At 40.9% G+C, this 20,907-nt stretch overlaps 1 protein-coding gene across 2 annotated transcripts in view; it reads left to right on the top strand.

Annotated features, from left to right (window-relative positions):
• Positions 1-20,907, top strand: part of HDAC11 (histone deacetylase 11) — a 241,746-nt gene that overhangs the window by 123,835 nt on the left and 97,004 nt on the right. For both annotated transcript variants that reach the window (XR_014968512.1, XM_085624814.1), the window contains exons 4-5: positions 6,739-6,855; positions 17,472-17,514. Coding sequence is in view for 1 of the 2 variants with exons in the window: in XM_085624814.1 (XP_085480940.1) it covers positions 6,739-6,855; positions 17,472-17,514 (160 nt within the window). In the remaining variant the exon portion in view is untranslated. The remainder of the gene's footprint in view (positions 1-6,738; positions 6,856-17,471; positions 17,515-20,907) is intronic.

Here is a 20,907-nt window from a genome sequence, read left to right as displayed (position 1 = left end):
TTATTCACAACCTGGGAACACTTATGCAGTTATTAATATAAAGATTGGAATTACTGTGTTTCTACAGTCAGAATGAACAGGAAACCCTCAAGACTCAACGCAAACCATTACATCGCAAGTCGTTACAATGACTTGCCGTATGGGGGGGGCAATGGACTTAGGAATAGTATTATTTACTATTCCTTCTGCAGTTTGTGCAACAGCAGGGAAGGTGTTGGATTGTGAATCCAACACCAGCGTGCCCCCTACAGCAAGTAGTTGAAACGACTTGCGATGTAATGGTTTGCATTGAAACAACGCAGTCGTTGTAACGACCGCGTTGAAATGGAATGTGTTGTAGGGCATTCGTTGTAAACAATGTCTCCCCCGCTTACATCTTGCTGGTTGTCTGTCTTGCAAACAATCCGCAGAACTAAAGTATGGGATGGTGAACACCTAGTGAAATTTTGAGACTTTCTTAAAAGTGAGAAATCTATTTAGATTGTAGGCATGTGTGTACAGTTCGTAGACTTCCCACTTGACAAAAGTTCCATTGGTTTTAAAATACACATTGCCTAAAAAATTCCAATAATTTTGAAAAAGTTGGCTAATCCTGTATTCTTTAATTTATAAAAATGTAAGGATGTCTGATTTCTACAAAAACCTATTTAAAATGTTGGATTTTCTTCTTGTTTTTTTGTATTGCAAACAGAAGCCTATTTTGGAATGCTTCTTGGAGGTATCCATGCTACTCACTATGCGCTTTGCTAATTCTATGACAGTTTCATTGGCTTCTGATTGACCTGTGATATTTACTATAGTGACATGCTTGAGAGAATGGTTGTGTTTCACTTAATTGAATAATAGATAAGCATTTATAGTTTTAGTAAAGCGTCCTTCAAGTTAGTAGTATTCTTTATACTTCGTATAGCCTGTGTAGTGGATAGTTACAACTTTTAAAACGCATTAGTTCTATGTTATTAACTATGAAAACATTATTTACTGGTAATTCTTATTGTACTACACTATGCTCGTATATATGTCGAGTGTATTTGCTTTTTTATCAGCCTTTTTAATAAAATAGTTTAATTGCAAGAATATATTTTATCATAGACGTGCACAACTTCTGCTATATATGTTTTTTCAGTTAGTTGTTTTTGCTTATGCATTAGAGATCGAACCACTGTATTAACATTATACCTCTTATGGTTGTTCATATAGACTATTTCAAGAGATTTGTTTGCACTCAAAATGCAATAATTATGTACATTTCTATGCACCTTTATAATGAAATGTATTAACTGACCACTCCATTTAAATTAGAATATCCGACAAGAAGGTACTAACAGCTTTTTAAGGTATATTTGTAAAAAAAAGTCCTACATCATATATCTGTATATCACATAGTAATGCAGCCCAGTCAGATTGGCACATGCCATTGCTATATAATAACAGGTCATAGATTTATTATTTTTGTTATAGTGGCAATCTCATACTGGGGTAGTGACTTTAGTGACATGGTTTGGCTTCAAAATAAGTCACTTGTTGTTTGCAATGTTCTATGTCTCAGAGCCTGTCCATCATTCACTTTGATTAGAAATATCCTGTAGTTGGCTAACTAAAATACTAATGTTTCAGGTACATTTTGGAGAACTAACTTAATAGCTACATATATGGTCAATACTGATATGTGTGTCATTGATCGCTAACCTTGGGAAGCATTGCTAACAATTAGAAGTAGGTTCTGTAGTTGGCTGAAGTATGCACCCTGTCCAAGTAGGGACCCACACTCTAGTCAGGGCAAGTGTAGTACACACTAAAGGTTTACCTGTGCTTACCCTCTGGTAGTTGGCACAGAGCAGTCAGGCTTAACAAAAGAGGCAATGTGTAAAGTATTTGTACACACACACACACACACACATACACACACACACACACAGTAATACAGTGAAAACACCACAAAAGTACTCCACATCAGTTTACAAAAATAGCTGATATTTATCTGAGTGTAAAAAGACCAAAACGACAAAAATCCAATTTACACAAGTCAAGATAGGAATTTTTAAAAATTAAATAAAAATGCAGTGCTTCGAAGTCAATAGCTCCAACTGGGGCTATCTGGTCATGCTTGAGTAGGACAAATCCAAAAGCTCAGTCCGACCGCAATAGAGCGCGGGCCCCCACAGGAGTCACGCGGATCTCCTTGCAGTACCTGGATGCGTTGGAAATAGAAGACAATGTGTGGCGCAGAGGAGGTGAGGTGTCGCGGATGCAAGTTATGTGTCGCTTCCTGAAAGCGCTGCATGGTCATTGAAGCTTTAATGCCCGAGGACGATGTAGGGCACACAGGAGGTGATGCATAGGTTGCTAGTGCCTGGCCTCGGTTCATTAAGGCGACGCGGCATCAATGATGCGTCGATATCAGAGCCCGATGCGTCGATTCTACGGCATTAAAGTCAAACCGTTGGGCTGAAGGCCATGCATTGGTTGAAAGCCACGCAGGGCCAGGACTGCGTCGGAGTTGGAACGGGGCGTAACAGACTTTGGCGAAGTGGTGTTCAAAACTCATGCAGTGGTGGTTCTTCTGAGGAATTTCGGCAAAGTCGGGCTGTGTTTTAAGTCACAGTCGATGTGTCACACACTCAACGAGTGGGGACCACTGCTTCGGTGCAGGCAGCGGATATGCATCGATTTTGCAGGGATGCGCCTCTTCTGAATTGAAGCTTTGGAGTCGATGCGTCAAATTCTTGGTTGCAGCACCAAGGACCCAGGACTGGATTTGGCACCACTTAGCAAGGCAGGGCTCACAGCAGAGGAGCCCAGGTACTGGTAGTAAGATGCAGGTGAAGTCTTTGATGTCCCTGAGACTTCAGCAACAGGAGGAAAGCCCAGTCAAGTCGTTTGAGAACCTTAGAAAGCAGGATGTAGAGAGTAAAGTCCAGACATCTTACTCCCAGGCAAGAAGCTACAGGCCAACACACCAAAGCAAGCATAAAAGCGGCAGTCTCTCCTGACAGCACACCAGCTCTTCTTCCTGGCAGAATGTCCTCAGTGTAGAAGTGTTCTGAATATATACTGTCAGGGGTCCAGTACTTATACCCATTTTGGCCTTTGAAGTAGGGAGAATTCAAAGAAAGGTCTTTGTAGTGCACAGGGCCCTGTCTGTCCTGGCCCTGGCTCCATTCACAGTACAGGGGATAGGCAGCTCTTTGTGCAGGAACAGGCACAGCACTGTTCAGGTGCAAGTGTCAACTCCTCCCTCCACTCTAGAGGGAATTCCCAAAGCCCAGCTGTCATGCTACCCACATGTGTATTCTAGGGACAGGTAGAGGCACAGAATGGTTAAAGTAAGAAGATGCCAACTTTCTAAAAGGGCTGCAGCAACAAATGATGGACGGAATGCTGAATAAATCAAACATTCTACTACCCCAGTCAAGAGATATGGGTTAAATCCTTCGTTCTTTTGCTCACTACGCCACCCCAGTTTGACCCAGCCATATGCATATCTGTCTTCACCCTTCTCCACACGGGAACAGTCTAGCCCGAACTGCATAACCGGGTCCTCCCTGCACTGTAAACAAGCATTCTGTGGCCGATTTTGGGGCATATCACCCCTCATCAGCCAGGCTAGTTTGAATCCAGTGGCACAGTTATCAAGGGACCCAAGTCTGGGCATACCCATCCCACTGGACTCTGGACTCTGACCCATCCCATGCTCCTCAGATGAAGCGAGTTAACAGATGTACTTTTTCACCAGTTTACCAGAAATCCAACTGTCTGGTACTGTCATGTTTGGATTATGCCCATGGATTCTACCTTGGACCTCAACTGTACCTATTGCCAAGACTACAAAGATTCCAGAATGCGCAAGCCAGATAGCTCCTACAACTGCATCTAAGCAACCACATCACTCCAGCTGCAACCACTCTGTTAATTACCAATGGCAAGATGCTACTCCTTCAAGACACTTTTCTGTGCAAATAGGGCCATCTATAGCAGCAGAACATCCTTCATTCAATTTACACTTTCACAATGCATGAAAAATATGACCCCCCCCCCTCAAGATTGAGACCCCAAATGTACATCTCACCTATCACCTATCACGAAGATGCACCTTGGTAGAACCCGTTCTCACTTCAGAAAGTCAAACTCTGAAACTCATTCCCAGCAATGACATAGACCATTCAGGATCATAGAGAATGCTAGAAATCCGGCACAAACCTGGCTGTTAGCATTACTTTTTACATTGAATACCATAGAACCAGTGGTAGATCATATATACCACAGCAACACAGTAAAAAACATAGAACTTGTGTACCCCAAAATGGAAGAATTTGTAGCTGGAACAGAAATGTGCGTGCACCTTCATTTTACCCAGAAGTATCTCACAAAAATACTTTTTGCCTTAGCAACTGTCCTCAGAAAGATCAGTTTGTTTTACCCAGAAGTATCTCACAAAAATACTTTTTGCCTTAGCAACTGTCCTCAGAAAGATCAGTTTGTTTTAGTGATATGATACATTTCACATTTTTCTTGTTAGTTTTTTTTTATGGATATCTCATACGTGTGGTATGATCACAACAACCTGAATATCCTTCAGCTGTGGACAGTCTTGACTGATGGCCTAGCTTGAAAATAGAGGAGTGCATGCCACACTGAGGTTCACATGTCGAGCCTAGGTAGTCAAATAAGTTACACAAAATGCCTATGGATTTATCGGGAAATTCAAAGATTTTGACGCGCATCTCAAGCTTTGTCCTTCTTAATGACCTCCTCCACCCTGACTGACAGGTTAGCTGGCTCCCAAATACTGAGTCAGGCCCAAAGTTTCCTTTTGAGTGTAATGTTAGTTGATTACCTAAGCAAGTACGCCTTTCTTTAAAGTAAATGGTCCTATAGTTATTTATAAGGTTGTATCTTGTTTCAAGACTCTTACTCGCAATTTACGTTCTCCTACTGATTTCACCTTCTAGTCTGTTCTTGTGTTGTGTACGAAAATTCTTGTCATGTAGGCTTTCATAGCATCTTTTAACATAAGCAACTCACTCTTTAAATGGCATGCACTATTTAAACTCACTTTCCACTAGCTTTATTCTAAATGTTTTGCAATGCTCATTAGTAGCGAGTCCCAAAAGGCCCCCCTCACTTTTTTACTCTCTGCTCTGCTATCTTTCTGTAGCTAAATCCAGAATTCATTATTTTGGATAGCTGTAAGATGGGAGGCAGTAACTGCTTGCATGCTGTAAAGCTGATGGGGCATGAAAAGTGCAGTTGTAGGGCAGGATTCTTGATGAGAAAAGGAGCCCATGCATGATATTGAATTCTACATGGTAAAATATAAAATATAATAAAACCTGAACGCAGGTTTATGAATGACTAACAATAAAAAAAAAACTGTTTTCCACCAAGAGAGTCCCAATGGCTAGTGTCATTTATTGTGCGTGTGTAGTTATTTTGTTTGTTGCTACCTCAGTAGATTGTTTTGCAACCCCCTGTTTACTGGTTACTAGTGGTTGTTATCAATGATGCAGTTAAAGGCCATGTGTTGTGACTTCCTCATTCCCTTTGATTTTCCTGGAACGCCTCTACCAGTTTCTGGTAGATTTGTCTGTGCTCCACTCTATTTTCTAATTTAATATTACAACATATCCCTCCTGCACAAAGAGCCTAGTTTTCTATCGAGAAATGAACAGTGATCTTTCTTTGTATTTACATTTCTGCTTCTTCGTTGAGCAAGACTGGTTTTGATTGACTGGATCTCTCCTTTCCACTCCCATGCATCAAAGACATATCAAGTCACAGCTGTGCATTGCATGGAAGAGTGCACACCTAGAAGCATTGCTTTTTTACCCTCACTTACAACAAAATGCCTGAGATCCTATTGCACATTTATACAAGTGACAACTGAGCAGATAAGGGGACTGGCTTTTGGGGCAGATACCTATATACCTGTGATTGGATTGCAGGAGTTCTTAGTAGACCTCTTTTCACAGACAGAAGAGGAGGATTATTTATCCTAAAGCCACCAATTACAGGGCAAGTGATGGTGCGAGAGGTGTCCACAGGCCTCAGGTGATGATCCTCTTTGATTCGTAGTGCAGGCTGATGAGCTGACCCTACTGAATTGACAATATAAATGAGCAAAACTGACAAAAACTGAGAAAAATTATTGGATCTTCACTGTTCAGGGAGCATGACAAAACTGCCCTTTGCAACTTTTCCTCTCCCCCTATCGCTCTATAGGAGAACATCATGGTGACACCTAGCAATTTGGGTAGAGTAGCCTCCTTCCCTTGTTCAGAAGAGACCTGCAGGTAGTAGACTTAAGACACAACCTGCCAGAGGAAAAGGTGTTTTATCGCTACCATATTATCACAGTTTAAAAAGTGGGTTACTGACTGCTGAGGTGGCGACTAAGGCACATACACAAAACTTCCTATCTTGTTTCCTTGCCATTAGAAACAGGTTTATATCATTCCATAAAGTAGATTTATAGACATACCCATCGCATCATTATTTTTCTGCTGATTTTTCCATGTGCTAAGAAATAGCTACAGTTTGAGAATTAACCGATGAACACAGATTTAATAATTATAAAGATAAGGCAAAACAAAATAAAAGGCAAAATAATCCACAAATCCTATGATTTTGCTTTTCTTTAAAACTAGTAGAAATGTGATGAAACAATATAACATGCCTTTATAAAAGTAAACGTGACTTCTTTCAAAGTAATGTCTTATTCTTTTCCTTTTCCTCTAGTGGTCATGCGTAGTGGCTTCGATCACTGAAATCCCTCCTCTCATCTTTCTTCCAAATTGTATTATCCAAAGAAGAGTGCTAAGGCCTCTGCGAACACAAACAGGGGGAACAATAATGGTAAGAAATATCTTCATCTTTTGGACACATGTTTGGTACATAGTACATTTTACATAACAGCACAGGCAAGACAAAGATGTTTTACCACTCCGTGCTAGATTGACGAACGGCATCAACACAACTGCACAAAATCTTCTTTCTAGCATGTTAAATAAAATATATCTTTCCAACTATCCCTGCTAAACAGTGAATAAAGAACTATAATTTCTAATTAATAAGGAAATGTTATATGGAGGAAACTCATCGATAATAATCCACCAGATACAAAACAAATTAGAAGTAACAAACTTTGGTAAATGTAACAGTCCTGCACTTGTATCAGGGATATTGTTTTGCATTTCACAAAAAATGTACTTTAAATGTTATGAATTGGTGGCGGTATTGTGCAGCAACATTTTTCCAGTTCCAGTCTAATTGCATTTTACTTTCCATAACATGTTTTTTAGTTCTGTACTAAATGTTAGGAAAGGACTCTAGAAAATTATATTAGGTAATATATTCCAACCAAAATTAATTGACCATATATGTGAACATTCTGGTTACTGTTAACAAATATAGATATATTTTCCTTATTTCAATACAGTATTTATCAGAGATCCTTTTTGTCACGTGATTATCTAAAATAGTAATGCTAAGACACCAAGAGAGTTCAGATGAGTATGTATATAACACAGAGTTTCAGTAAACTCATGAAAGACGAGTCTCGGAGATCATTTTATGGAGGTGCGAGAAACAGTTTGTTGCTGGGGAGTATTGAAAGGTGATCCCAACAAGACTGTAATGATTTTTCCATCAAGGCTGAAAAGAAGTGTGCCCTGGGAAGAACCAGGGAAACAAAACAGAGCTAATGAAGTAGGAGTGATACCCAAGTAAGTAAGAAAGAATCATCACTCTTGTGCAGCAAGCAGTTGGATGTCAGATTGTGAAATGAAAAAAAATCAATCTTGGAGAGGGTATTCAGTTTAAAGGGGTGTTAGGGAATCCAACATAGAAAATGTCTCTCAAGTTCACAAATTGGCAGATAATTTTTTTAATGGTGGATGAAGAAACCTGGGCAATGCATTAGGATCTGAGCTGATTTGTCGAATTGTTAAAGAAACATGTTCTACAAGAGAGATCACTCTGGCACACGCAAAGTCACTGAAATGTAAACGTACCTTGAGAGACTCTTCATGATGAACTGTGTTTGCGCCGACAGAAAAAAAAAACCCTCCAAGATTTAAGCTCCTACAGCCATACATGTGGAAAGATGAAGGCCGGATTGCCTGTTTATTCCATCGGGCATTTCCATGGTGGCTGGAGCCTTCAGATGCCAGTTTTTGAAGACAGAGGGCCACTGCTGTAATCTCTGTCACTTTCTCCATCTCCCTTCGGTCATTAAAGCAAGCACGGCCAGTGTTGTGGAAGATAAAGAGAAAAATACAACCTGCATTGGTAATGCATCGGTTTTGCCTATGTGGTGAATAAAAAGCCGTTTTTAGCAATCATTGTCCGGGACGAAGGGAAGAGTTCCCTGACATGTAACACAGGAGTGGAGAGGATGTGACACAGTGGCCAGAGCTGCTGACTCGAGAGCTGGGGATCCAAGTTCGAGTCATAGTGGCGCAGCATCCTGTGATTCTGGGCAAATCACTTAAACTCTCTGGGTGATAAGTTGCTATATGAATCTACTGAAAGACGAAAAAGCAGAAAGAGGCAAAACTTTTTGAAAAAATAGTACCACCAAAGTGGATATTAACAGTATTTTGGCTATGGGAAACTGATAAGAGAAGCAGACGAGGAACAAGCATTGGTAAATGCAGGAAAATATGACACAGCCAATAGAAAGGAAGGAAAAGTAAGTGACACGTACAGGAACCAATGAGAAACCAGGAAAGAGAGGGGGGAATGTAAGCCCCTTTTAAGCTTATAACAATAACAATAGATTTCACAAGCACAGCGCAAGTGCTGTGCAGGCAAAACCTAAAAGGGAAACAGAACGTGGAGAGAGAGTAAAGAGGAGGGGAGAGAGTAAGATGAGAGACAAAGATGAGAGAGGAGGATGGGAGTGGGGTTATTTGAATAGTTTTGCCAGTGCATCTTTTGGCTTCCTGTCCGACACTGGAAAGACTAGATAACAGTGCCTCATGGGGGACGCTTGTGAACCCCTCTGATGGGTCCAGAAGCAAAAGCAAAAAGCTATTCAACTTCCTGCGTTCTCATGCCATCACCCATCAGCTAAATGATGACGCTTCCACATTTATTCATTATTGTTGTATGCACAAGTATTATTATATAATATGTTTGTTGATTCTTTCTGATTACCCTTCGTTGTACTTTTTCACACACCTTCTTGATTAAACTTGTAGCAACTTATCAATTATCTTTTGCTTCCGCTCAGTTTGATGAAATGCTTCTGATTTGTTCCTGATTTTCTGGGCTAGCACTAATAATGTCCCAGACATTGATTGCCCTCGACGCCTTGTGCATTTGAAGCCTTTAATTCGTTTTCTGATTTATTTTTCCAATATTATTTTTACATGTTTGGCATATTTCTTCAGTTCTGTTAATAACATCTTTCTGGTGGAGATTGCATATCTTGAATTCCCTTTTTTACCTGAGCTGGAAGTGTTTTCACAAATAGAATAGCAATTCGGAAACAATGCATGTGCTGAGCTTTATAAATCAACACAAAAAGATGATGGACGGAATACTGAACATTGTCAAACATTCACTCCCAGTCACATATCTGGGTTAAATCCATCAAAAGAAACAAAAGGATGGATTTAGACCCTGATCTCTGCACTGGGGGTGAATGATTGACAATGATCAGCATTTCGTCCATCATCTTTTTGTGTTTCTAAAGCTTCAAGGTTCTTGATGCTCTTAAAAAATATTTGTTTCCATTCTCAGAGGTGAAGGGCTCCTATTGGGACCCCTTCCAATTTGCAAATGGATTACCACCTCCTTCAAGGAGTTGTTAAAGTATTAATGTTTTACTCCTGGAATTCGGTTGCAAACTATAATCACATCCCGTTCAGATTTGGTAGTTAGAAAGAACACCCACAACATGCCCCTTCCAGATACTGAATCGCAAACACAGATTGTGATTCGGTAATTTGTTATCGAATCGAGCATTTTGCTGTTGGAAATAGCCTGATCATGGTTGTTTTCGACTGCAAAAATGCTTTGTACATATGGCCCCAAGTCTGGTATTCTGAAACAACCACTATTCTGTGCTGAGTTCAGTTGAAGGCAAGCCGTCAGGAGGATGTGGCCTAACTGCTAGAGTGTTCGACGTTAAAGCTGGGGAACCGGGTTAGAGTCTCGGCAGGGACGCTCAACATCCTGTGATTCTGGTCCAATCAGTTAATTTTCCCGTGCCAAACAAAATGAATGTGCCCATTTGTAACGCAACTGGTGCTCATGTAAAGCACTCTAATACCTTTGGGTCGAGTTTGCGCTATAAAAAACTAAAACAAAAGAAGCCTGAAAAGCAGAGTTTTCAGCCGTTTCTTGCACTTAATGTAGTTGGATTCAGTTTTCAGGTTGAGATTATAGGCACTGCAGAATCTTGGACCTACATACCCAGAGATCTGCCTCCATGTTTCAATGCCTTGAAGGATCATTGGGTGATCTCGTGAACCATTTTCATCAGGGCCACCGGGACAACAGGAGATTCACCCATCTCTCTAACTGCTCTGTCATTTTGGCATAGGCTGACCCATAATTGCCCCAATGACCTGAGCTGCATTGCAGTGTATCAGGACCCCAAGGTATTTCTCAGAGTATTCTTGCTGTTTCAAGGGATATTCCTCATCAGGTCTCCCCGTGCCAGGTTTAAGGGGAAGTATTACGGATTTCTCCGACTTTATCTCTACGCCTTATAGGCCACTAAAACAAATAATCCCCTGGATAACAGAAAAGAGACCGGAACCTGGAATTCTAATGAATAATAAAATATCTCCTGCCTAAATTCATATTGATGCTCCCAAGACCAAAACCTGGGACCCCAAGCTTTGTGCTGCTGGCAGAGCATGCACAGCAGCCGTTATGTGCTGATCCCAAATAATACTGGATAGAGGGGGCATCCCTTCCCAGTCCCTCTGTCCACCGTCAGCGGCAAGGACATAGCTACTTTGAGTTTGATGAAAGCAACTAAGCTATGATATAAGAGCTTGAACCAACCACACTCCCATGCCCATTTTGCCTATGGTGGGAAAGACCGCCACTGCAGGCTGCTCCAGGGGAAATTGGTTATTGATGAAGATCACTGTGCGGAGGTTATGGGATGTTGAGTGCCCAGGTATGAAGCTTGACTGATCATGGAGGACCAGGTAAGCAACAATAGCAGTATTGTATTTTATTTTCAGTGTTAACAAGGAATATCAGCATGAAAGTCTCATGTTGTGTTTAATGCTTGTCCTGTTTAATCAATGTTACCAGCGGGGTTCCTTCAATGAAGGCAAAATGACACTCTGTGATATAGCCTACTCATACATTATAAGGCTAGAAGTATTTCTGTATCTTGTTTATATAATACAATTTTGAGGCAGTCGTAGCCAGGGACCCAAACACCCTGCATGCCCTATACCATGTTTAAAAAAAATATATATTTTTAGTGGTACTTGTTTATAGTTGTCAAGATACATTGATTTCACGTTTGGTACATACAAGGTCACAAGGCAATACACATCTCTCATTTGGTTACAGAAAATTCTTATTTCCAGCAGCATTGATGTATGTCTGCTTATAGACATGGCACTAGATTTTCATTGGACAGTCCTTCCCTCCTCCCCACGGGTGTCTGTTCATTAAGGCCTTCCTCTTCCCGGGCGCTATTATAGTCTGCGACCCCCCCGTGTGTCGTTAAGTTCTAGCCCGTAATACCTGAGCCAGGGATGCCAGATCTTGAAGAATTTCCATGGACAGCCTCTCATTTTATATGTCACCTGCTTCGCCCCCATGCACATGTCCATCCCGGCTTTCCACTCTCTCATGGTCGGGGCGTCTGGCGCTCCCCATTTTTTAGCTATATGCCCAGCAAGACATATTTAGGATCAGTCAGTAGCTGAAACCCCAATAGCTTACTTAGCTCTCTCATTATTTTGGCAGAGTACCTTTCTATATTTGTGCATTCCCACAAGGTGTGTATGAACGTGCCGTTTTCTATCTTGCAATGGAGGCACCCGACGGATTCTGCCCCTATACCATACTCTTAATCTCAGTGAAAGAGATTGGCTCATCTAGATATAGTTGATAGGTGTCACCAAAACAAGCAAAGGCAATGTGATCAAAGTAGTATTGGAGAAATTCCCAAGTGGCCGTCACCTGTGACAGGCATACAGACACACCCACAGTCACCAGGTGTTTCTGCAGCAATCAGTGAGAAAAAGTCCTGTTCACCAAAAATTAACAGGGCACGTTGGTCCTGAGCAGCTCTGGTCAGAAGGCGTGGTCTCGGGGCATTGCTGGTTGATGTCATGGACCATCCAGTAGATACGCGTGCAACCTTGCATTCGGCGGAGTTAGTTGCTCCCTGCATGGACACAAGCAGGTCTGTTAATTGCTCCTCTAGGAAGGACAGCCATTAATAGTTAGGCAAGCCTCAGTTCAGCAGCGCAGTGTCCCTGACCTAGTACCAACACAATACATGTGAGCTTCAGGACCGTTAATCCAGTGCTACAGCTCCATATGGTCTGTCAATGCTCCTGAGGTAGATGAGCCTCTGACAGTCCCTGCTGAGACCCAGCCATCTATGCAGAACGCCCCGTATCAGAGCTGCAAGCAATTCAAGCCGTCTGATATTTGTAGCCTGCTCTCAAGCTGCTGTGGCCCCCCACGACCCTCCCACCACAACATTGTACATGAGGACAGACGCTACTCATTCACCTAGGTGACCCTACCCCCTGCTGGTAGGATGAGGAGATACCGGGCACAAGCCGTCAGACCAGCAATAAGAGTGATGCCAATAAAGCTCCAGGTACTGGGGACAGGACAGGACCCGATCACTAATGCACACTCGGGTGCATGCTGAATTGGCCCCCACAAGAGAGCACAGTTTCTCTTCTCTAGCTCTGGCCTGTCTTCCAAACGCAGCCTCCCTCTGGCCAGCTACGACCCCGTTCACGAGCCAGGTCTGGCTCCCTACCAGTCCGACAGGTGCGTCAGGGCTACAGGCCGGTAATAAGGCCATCATCTGGTCCCAGGAAGACTCTCACGAGGCGGCATCAATGAGTGAGAAGAGCAATCTGTCTGCCTCTACCAGTCCCGCAGATCTGAATACTTCCCCCTCCACTTCTCCAGACAGTTACCGCCTCATACTCCACATGATGGTTCCTGCTCTGGTTGCAAAGGATTCGTGCAGATGCCCCTTTTTGCCAGACCATTCACCGTGCCATTGGGAGTTTTGCAGATGTGTGACCATGTGGGTAATCGGCTCTTCATCGCCTGACATCCCACGCCAAAGTAAAAAGCAAACCCAAAGCCCCTTCTCTAATGAAACTGCAACTTACCACAACATATGTTTATTTAAAATGGCAGCACCAATTTGTATAAACGTATGAATTCAGGAAGCTCAAATTCTTACATTCAGCATTTTCTACACAACGAAAAGCATTTGGGCACTGTCATCTCTCGCTCTGCACTCTAGTGGTGGTCATTATGCTGCACATTCCCATGCAAACAGTTTATCCACCATCCTGAATTTGCAATTTTGGGATAACGGATCAAAGACGATATTGAAGCTTTCCACCAACACATCTTCTCTCTATCAACATTCACATTTTTGGATTGACAGGTTTAGCTCTCATGATAGCTCTAAAATGGAACCTTCGAAGTGTTCTTGCCTTTTCATCTATTCTTTTGAACCTGCATGTAACTTAACACACCAAAACCTAGCCAGATGAACCAAGCAAGAGCCACATTCAATTCAAATTCAATTCAAATAAACTGTATTTGGGCGAAATTTCACCCATAAAAGTAACATAAATAAATACATCAGTTAAAATAAAACATTAAAAAATATCATACAACATTTAAAAGAAGAATAGTAGCACAACTCAACACAATTATGGCAGCATAGTACTTCAAGCCCTCACAGCATGTTTTAAGAAGTAGCCCACATGGAAGCAAACCTCCTCATCAGATAGTTTGCAGGAGAAGCCTAAATGCATCTTTGACGTGCCTAATATTACGATAATTCTTCTTTTAAAAGTGTCAATAAAAACATAATGGTATATCATAAAATGTACAGAAAAACGTAAGATGCATCTTTGTTTTACCTGTTTTCACATCACAAGCTCAGGGAATAGCAGCTAGATGTATTTTAAAACCAATGGGGAAACACAGCAGGTATTTGACAGTGTCAGCTCTTAAGCGGAACAGGAGTGAAGGTTCCCAGTGTCTCAGTCTCAGCCAAAGATAGTTTGTGGGGCAATTCAGAACTTTCAGAGATTGATATGCCATAACTTGCGTCTTCCCTTCCATTTTTCTAAGATTACATACCTCCTCATGATCACAAAGTGCAAGTGCTACATCTTTTTCATTAAGACTTATACATGTATCCGGCTCAGCGAAAGCCATTTGCAGGTCGATTTTGCGAAGTTACGTTTTAACATATGACAACCAAGGGATTCGAAGACAATTGTCACAAAGGAGGGAGTCTATTATAATATCTGTAGCTAGGGCTGCCTTCGCATTCTTCCAGATTGACTGCCAGAGTAATATTGATTGGGCTCTTGTATATTCCCCAAGACAGCGCAAGACCAGCTCTTTGTGGTGAACAAAATGAGAAGGTGAAATCGGGGCTGCTAAAATCAGTTTACAAAACCTATTTCTGCCTGTTGAAGTATCTCACAATTCACGATACCCCAAACATCAGCCCCATAGGTCGCTGTTAGAACACACTGAGACTTATATATCTGCATCAGGGGCGTCAATTGACCACCGCCCAGGGGCTGTGGAAGACTGAGTAAAGAACCAAGTGCCTTGAATAGTTGTACTCTGCGTTGTGTAATGCAAGGAGTACACGACACAGAAGATGAAAAGGTGACTTCTAAATATGGGAAGGTTCTTCCATTGGTCAACCGATTAGGGCCAACCAATAGGGTTGAGAGCAGGCTACACCTGAGCCTACAAGCCATAATATGAGACTTAGAAAATTTGGCAGGCAAATGTTGTAAGGCCATAAACTCAACAAAAACATGCACTAATGAACCGCATCGCCTTCGGGGTGCATGCCATAGGCACTGCGTCATCCTCATATAAAAATGTAGGTACAAGTCTTCCTCTGATTGTTGGAACATCATTGGTAATTCCCATTGAACAAGGATGAAGATCATTAATATATAAAATAAATAAAAGTGGAGCCAGCACACAGCCTTGTCTCACACCTCTACAAATCTCTGTATCTTTGGATGCTTCACCCTTATCACTGAATCTGACCCTGGTCTCATGTCAGTGTGCAAATATGCAAGAAAGTCCTCAAGTGAACTATCCAGCCTCCGAGATAGTAACATTCTCCACAATTTAGAACAACTGTCGCAATCAAAAGCAGCAGACAGATCCGTAAAAGCCAGGTAAAGGGGCATCTGCTTGACAACAGTATATTTACACAGCACCAGATTCAAATTTAAACATTGCTCGATTGTCTATATCTTGTCTCGAAACCCATACTGTGGTGGATGTAATATGGAATCTGATTTGACCCAGTTCTTGACTATCGTGAACTGCGCGGCATAATATTTTAATTGTAGCATCAATCTGTGAAATGGGTCTGTAACAGCTGGGATCTAAGCGGTTACCCTTTTTAAATATAGGTTCAATAATCAATGTGCGCCAAGAGGCAGGCAATGCAGAGTGAGCAAGGCTATCAAATACATTGGTCAGGAGGGGGCCCCAGAAGACAGAATTATATTTTATTAAATCAGTAGGAACGCCGTTGGGCCCTGATGCCTTTCTCCCTATGCTTTGGTTAATAGCCAATTCCACTTGTTTTGCCGTTGGTGTTGCTCTGCCCTGGTGGGACTCGCGGTCCCAGGGCCCTTCTCGCCAAACCTAATTGGCCGCGGCTGCTGTCAGGGGGAGGCGCTCTGACATCGCACTTCATAGTGCTGCCTCCCCCCCCCATAGTGCTGGACTTTGTTGCCATTAGTGTTGCTCTGCCTTGGTGGGATTTGCGGTGCCCGGGCCCATCTCACTGGTCCTAATTGGGTGCAACTCCTTTCAGGGGGGAGGCGCTCCAACATCATGCTTCATAGTGCTGCCTCTCCCCCACATCACAGGACGTTGTTGCCGTTGATGTTACTCTGTCCTGTTGGGACTTGCAGTCCCAGGGCCCATCTCGCTGGACCTAACGGGCTGCAGCTGCAGTCAGGGGGAGGCGCTCTGGCCCTCCGGCAAGGGCCATATGTCACATGCATGTGACAAAGTTGTTAGCAAACAAAAACATGTCTTGTCAATGGAAAGTGTTGCTATCTGTAAAATTGAAATGTAGAAATGAGTAAGATATTAGATTGATGTTTCTACATATGCTTTTCTCTTTGGGGGCATACTTTGCTCTGTGGAGAAAATAACGAAATCCACAAAATACACGACTCATTCTTTTCTTATCTAAAGTGCTCCCAAGCTGTTTTATTCCTGCTGAGACTCCGTATTCCTTTATGGTGTCATGATGAGAATCTCAAACGGATCCTTTTATCTCTAGAGTCCCTCCTCAGCTCCATCTAACAGCAAAAGGCAATACATGCCCAGGATTTGAAATAGATTCTAGTCTCACCCGAAACCCCTTTAGTCTTGCCCCATTGCGAAGACTAGTCAAAGAGCGTGCATGTCTCTCTTTATTTCTCTGACTTTCAAAGCTTATACTTCCTTAATGTAGATCACAGTTGAAGCTGATAACTCTCTTTGGGCCCAATTCACAGTACTAATCTTAGACAAAATCCCAAACTTACTACTTTTGGTATTCACAGAAGGCACTTACTACTTTTGGTATTCACAGAATGCACTTACTACTTTTGGTTAAACCTACTACTTTTGGTATTCACAGAAGGCATTTAGTAGTAGTAAACTTAGTCTACTACAAAATGCATTCTGTGAATACCAAAAGTAGTAAGTGCCTTCTGTGAATACCAAAAGTAGTAAGTTTAACCAAAATTAGTAAGTTTAATTGTATTCTGTGAATACCAAAAGTAGTAAGTTTAGAATTTTGTCTCAGATTAGTTCTGTGAATCGGGCCCTCTGTGTCTTAAGTCTGTACAGCCAAGGGAATTGATGAAACTGCTGAATCTTTAATCACCGAGAATCTAAATGTGCCCCAGAATGTAAAGGAGATATTGTCAAATAGTTTAGAATGCTCCTCCTACTGACTTTTAGGTGCTGTGGAAGGGTTTCCAACCTTAGCAGCTTTCATGGTCCTCAAGAGAAACCATGCCAGGATAGGCCAATTTGACTAAGCATTGTTATACCCAAGATTATTCTTACAACTCGCTCTCAGGTTTATTTGTATTTTTCTCTGTTCATACAAGGCTGTGTTTCTTTAGGTAGCCTGCAGGCTTGAAAGAAGTGAAAGTATTGTTTTTGCATTCAAATAAATGTGTCCATTTGTGCATTTGAACTTTATTTTTTCTTTCGATTAGGCTGGAAAGCTTGCCATGGAAAGAGGATGGGCTATCAATGTGGGTAAGTACTTATGCATTCAATTTCACTTTGGATGTTCTTTCAATGTTTGTAACATCTGATGTTCTGATGTAATTGTTACCGTTCTATAAAGACACAGTTATTCTATGATAGGATGTGTCTAGAATGAATTGTTTAAGTATCTGTAACCTCAAGAGGGTAATTGTTCATTTTTTCTGATGTATTTGTTTTGAGTGGCAGTGAAGCCTAATACATATGTTTTCTGTAATTTTAACTCGTGTTTAGTATAAGTTCAAAGGCAGAACAAAGTTATGAATGTCAAAGATCAATGTTAAATATTAATACCCACATTGCATACTTTAACAATGGAAACTGTCTTATGCTGTTTTATCATTTTAATTCACAACATCACTCAGGGTGCAAATTCATGAATGAACAATTTCAATAAATAGTTAAAGAGAAGAAGAAAACAGAAAAGGCAAAGCTTCACCAATCACTTCATATACCCTCTACAGAAATCATCATTGGTATGGAAATGCGTAGGCAGAATGAGACAAAAAGTGAGACTGCAAAGGTTGAGATTGAACAGGTTACAGAAATGATGATGCTATTTAGTTTTAAAAGGGCATATATTTCTAGAAAAGGGAAAGGAACATCCAGAGCCAAAAGCCTACATCAATTACATGTTTTGGTGCTTATTTGTACAAAATGTAATGGTATAAAATTGATACTTCGCATGGACCAGTGAAATCTGGGAAATATCTGTGTGTCCTTGGTATTTCACTTACTGTTTTCAATAAACATTTCCCTGTTTGTAAAAAAAAAAAAAAATTCATTCTATTGTACCAAAATTAATTTTATATTTCTTATTAAGAATTAAATAGTGGGTTATTTGTGCTCGCATCAGAATCCCTTGATGGAAATATAGGAGCATATTTCACGCAGTTTGCCCCTATTATTATTTATATGTATGTACACATATACATATAAAAACGATGGATTTAGGCCCGGATCTCTCCACTGGGGTGAATGTATGACATTGTTCTGCATTCTGTCCATCAGTTGTTATTTTTGTGTATATATATATATATATATATATCCACAAGAAATCCCTCCAGTCGGAAAGAAAAACGGGATGCACTCTTAACAACCTTTTATGCGCTTTTATTTTCTTTATATCTTCACTGCATGGGGTACAGGCAAGAGCTGATCTACGCGTTTCGGTATTCCTGATACCTTGCTCACGATCAACTGTTTGTTTGGTCCCGCCCCCTTTAAGTTCAATTGTAATTACATCATTTCCTGGCGGTTTCCAAACACCCCTTTGCATTCTGGAGAATGTAGTTTTAACACAAAATGTTTCTTTATGTTATATATGTCATTCTTATTTGTTTGCACTCTAATGTTTTTTGTAAGAAAAGTCAAGTCGACATTATTCTTCATGAACGCCTTATCTTTTCTTCGCTTTGCCTCCTCTGGTGGAGTTTGATCTTATAAGTGATAAGTTCTTTGGGATCATTAATTTCCATTTTTTCTTTTTGCCACGCATTCCTGATTTGTTCTTCGATGTTTTCATCCCTTGACTACATTTTCTTTTTGTTTTAATTTTCCTATTTTCATATTCTTGTCTTCTTTTTTATAAATGTATGTAGAGCTCTTCTGACTGATTAAGGCCGTGCGGATGTAATGTTCGTAATTTTAAAATGTAACGTGACTCCTTCTGTCGCAATTGTCTTTCTCGATCTCCCCCACGTTCTTTCCTTGGAATGGTTTCAATTCCATAGTATTTCAATTTTTTCCAGTCTCCTTGATGGACTTGTTCCATATGTTTTGCCACTGCGTTAGATTTGTCTTTATGTATTGTAGCTCTTATGTGTTCCAGTATTCTCTTTTTCAGTTCAAAGATGGTACTCCCCACGTACTTCAGTGGGCAGGGACACTCCAATACATAAATTACATATTGCGTCTTGCACGTTATTAATTGGCGAATCTCCCAGATTTTGTTGTTTGCCATTTTTATGTTTTTTGTCTGTTGAGCAATTTGACAGGCTTTACACATGTGACATTTTATGAAACCTTTTGTCTTCAGCCATGTAGATTCCTTATCTTTTCCTTTGAAGTGACTGTGGATTAGATGATCCTTCAAGTTCTTTGCTCTTCTGTATGTTACCATTGGGTGCTTTCCTACTAATTCCTTCACAGTGGGATCCAGCTGTAGTATCTTCCAGTTTTTTCTTAAGATACTCACTATTTGTTTACTTTCCAATGAATAATCCATTATTAGGCGGGTGGTCTCAGGTTCTGCTTTCTTTGGTTTTCTGGACAGACAATCTTCTCTCGTTTTGCTGTTTGTTTTTTCCCAGCATTTTTTTACTATGTTGGTATTGTATTTTCTTTTTTTTAATCTTTCCATTGTGTTTTGTCCGTGTATTCGCCATTCATCTTCTTCACTGCAGATTCGCCGAATCCTCAAGAACTCCCCATAAGGGATACTTGAAATTAGGGTTTTTTGGTGGAAGCTTGTTGCTTCCAAGGTGGCATTGGTTGCTGTACTTTTTCTTTGTAGAGTTGTTTGTATATGGCCATTTTTGATGTATATTTCCGTGTCAAGGAATACCACTTTTTCATTACTGATCTCATATGTGAATTTTATATTTGTTTTGCTGTTGTTTAGTAACTCAAAGTATTCCTTGAATTCCATTTCTGTGCCATCCCAGATGATGAATAGGTCGTCAATAAACCGTTTCCAACTGACGACCTTATTCACCATTCTGTCATTACTTGCACACCATGCGACCTCTTTCTCCCAATATCCCATCGCTAAACAGGCATAGCTGGGACTGAAAGAAAATCCCATTGCAGTCCCGTTCCTCTGGCGATACACCTCATCTCCGAAAACAAAGATATTCTTGTTCAAGCATATTGATATCATTTCAAGGAGCATCTTGTTATGTTCACTGTACTTGATGTTACGTTCTTTCAAAAAGAAGTCACATGCCTCCAGGCCCATGTCATTTTCAATGTTAGTATATAAGGATATAACATCCATTGTTACCAATTGGTATGTGTCCTGCCAGGGAGTGTTTTGCAGTAGTCTTAACAGGTCTGTTGTATCCTGTATATAGGAGCTGAGTTGAGTTACGTAGGGGTTTAGGAAGAAGTCAATATAATTGGCCATCGGTTCTAACAATGAACCCTTCGCTGACAGGATAGGTCTACCTGGTGGTTTTTTGTGATCCTTATGAAGTTTTGGCAGAAAATAAATTGTGGCTGTAATTGGATGGGACACTGTTAAATATTTACATTCTTCTTCATTTATGAGTTCCCGTCCTGCCCATTCTTGAAGCCTGTTATCAACTTTTTCTTTTATTTCTGGGGTGGGATTCTTTTTCAATTTTTCATAGTAATTAGTGTTTCTTAGCTGGCGGTGTGCTT

This window comes from Triturus cristatus, chromosome 9 (genome assembly GCF_964204655.1).
Source record: "Triturus cristatus chromosome 9, aTriCri1.1, whole genome shotgun sequence".
Lineage (NCBI taxonomy): Eukaryota > Metazoa > Chordata > Amphibia > Caudata > Salamandridae > Triturus > Triturus cristatus.
The sequence above is the reverse complement of the archived record's forward strand: the minus strand, read 5'-3'. Positions and strand labels throughout refer to the sequence as shown.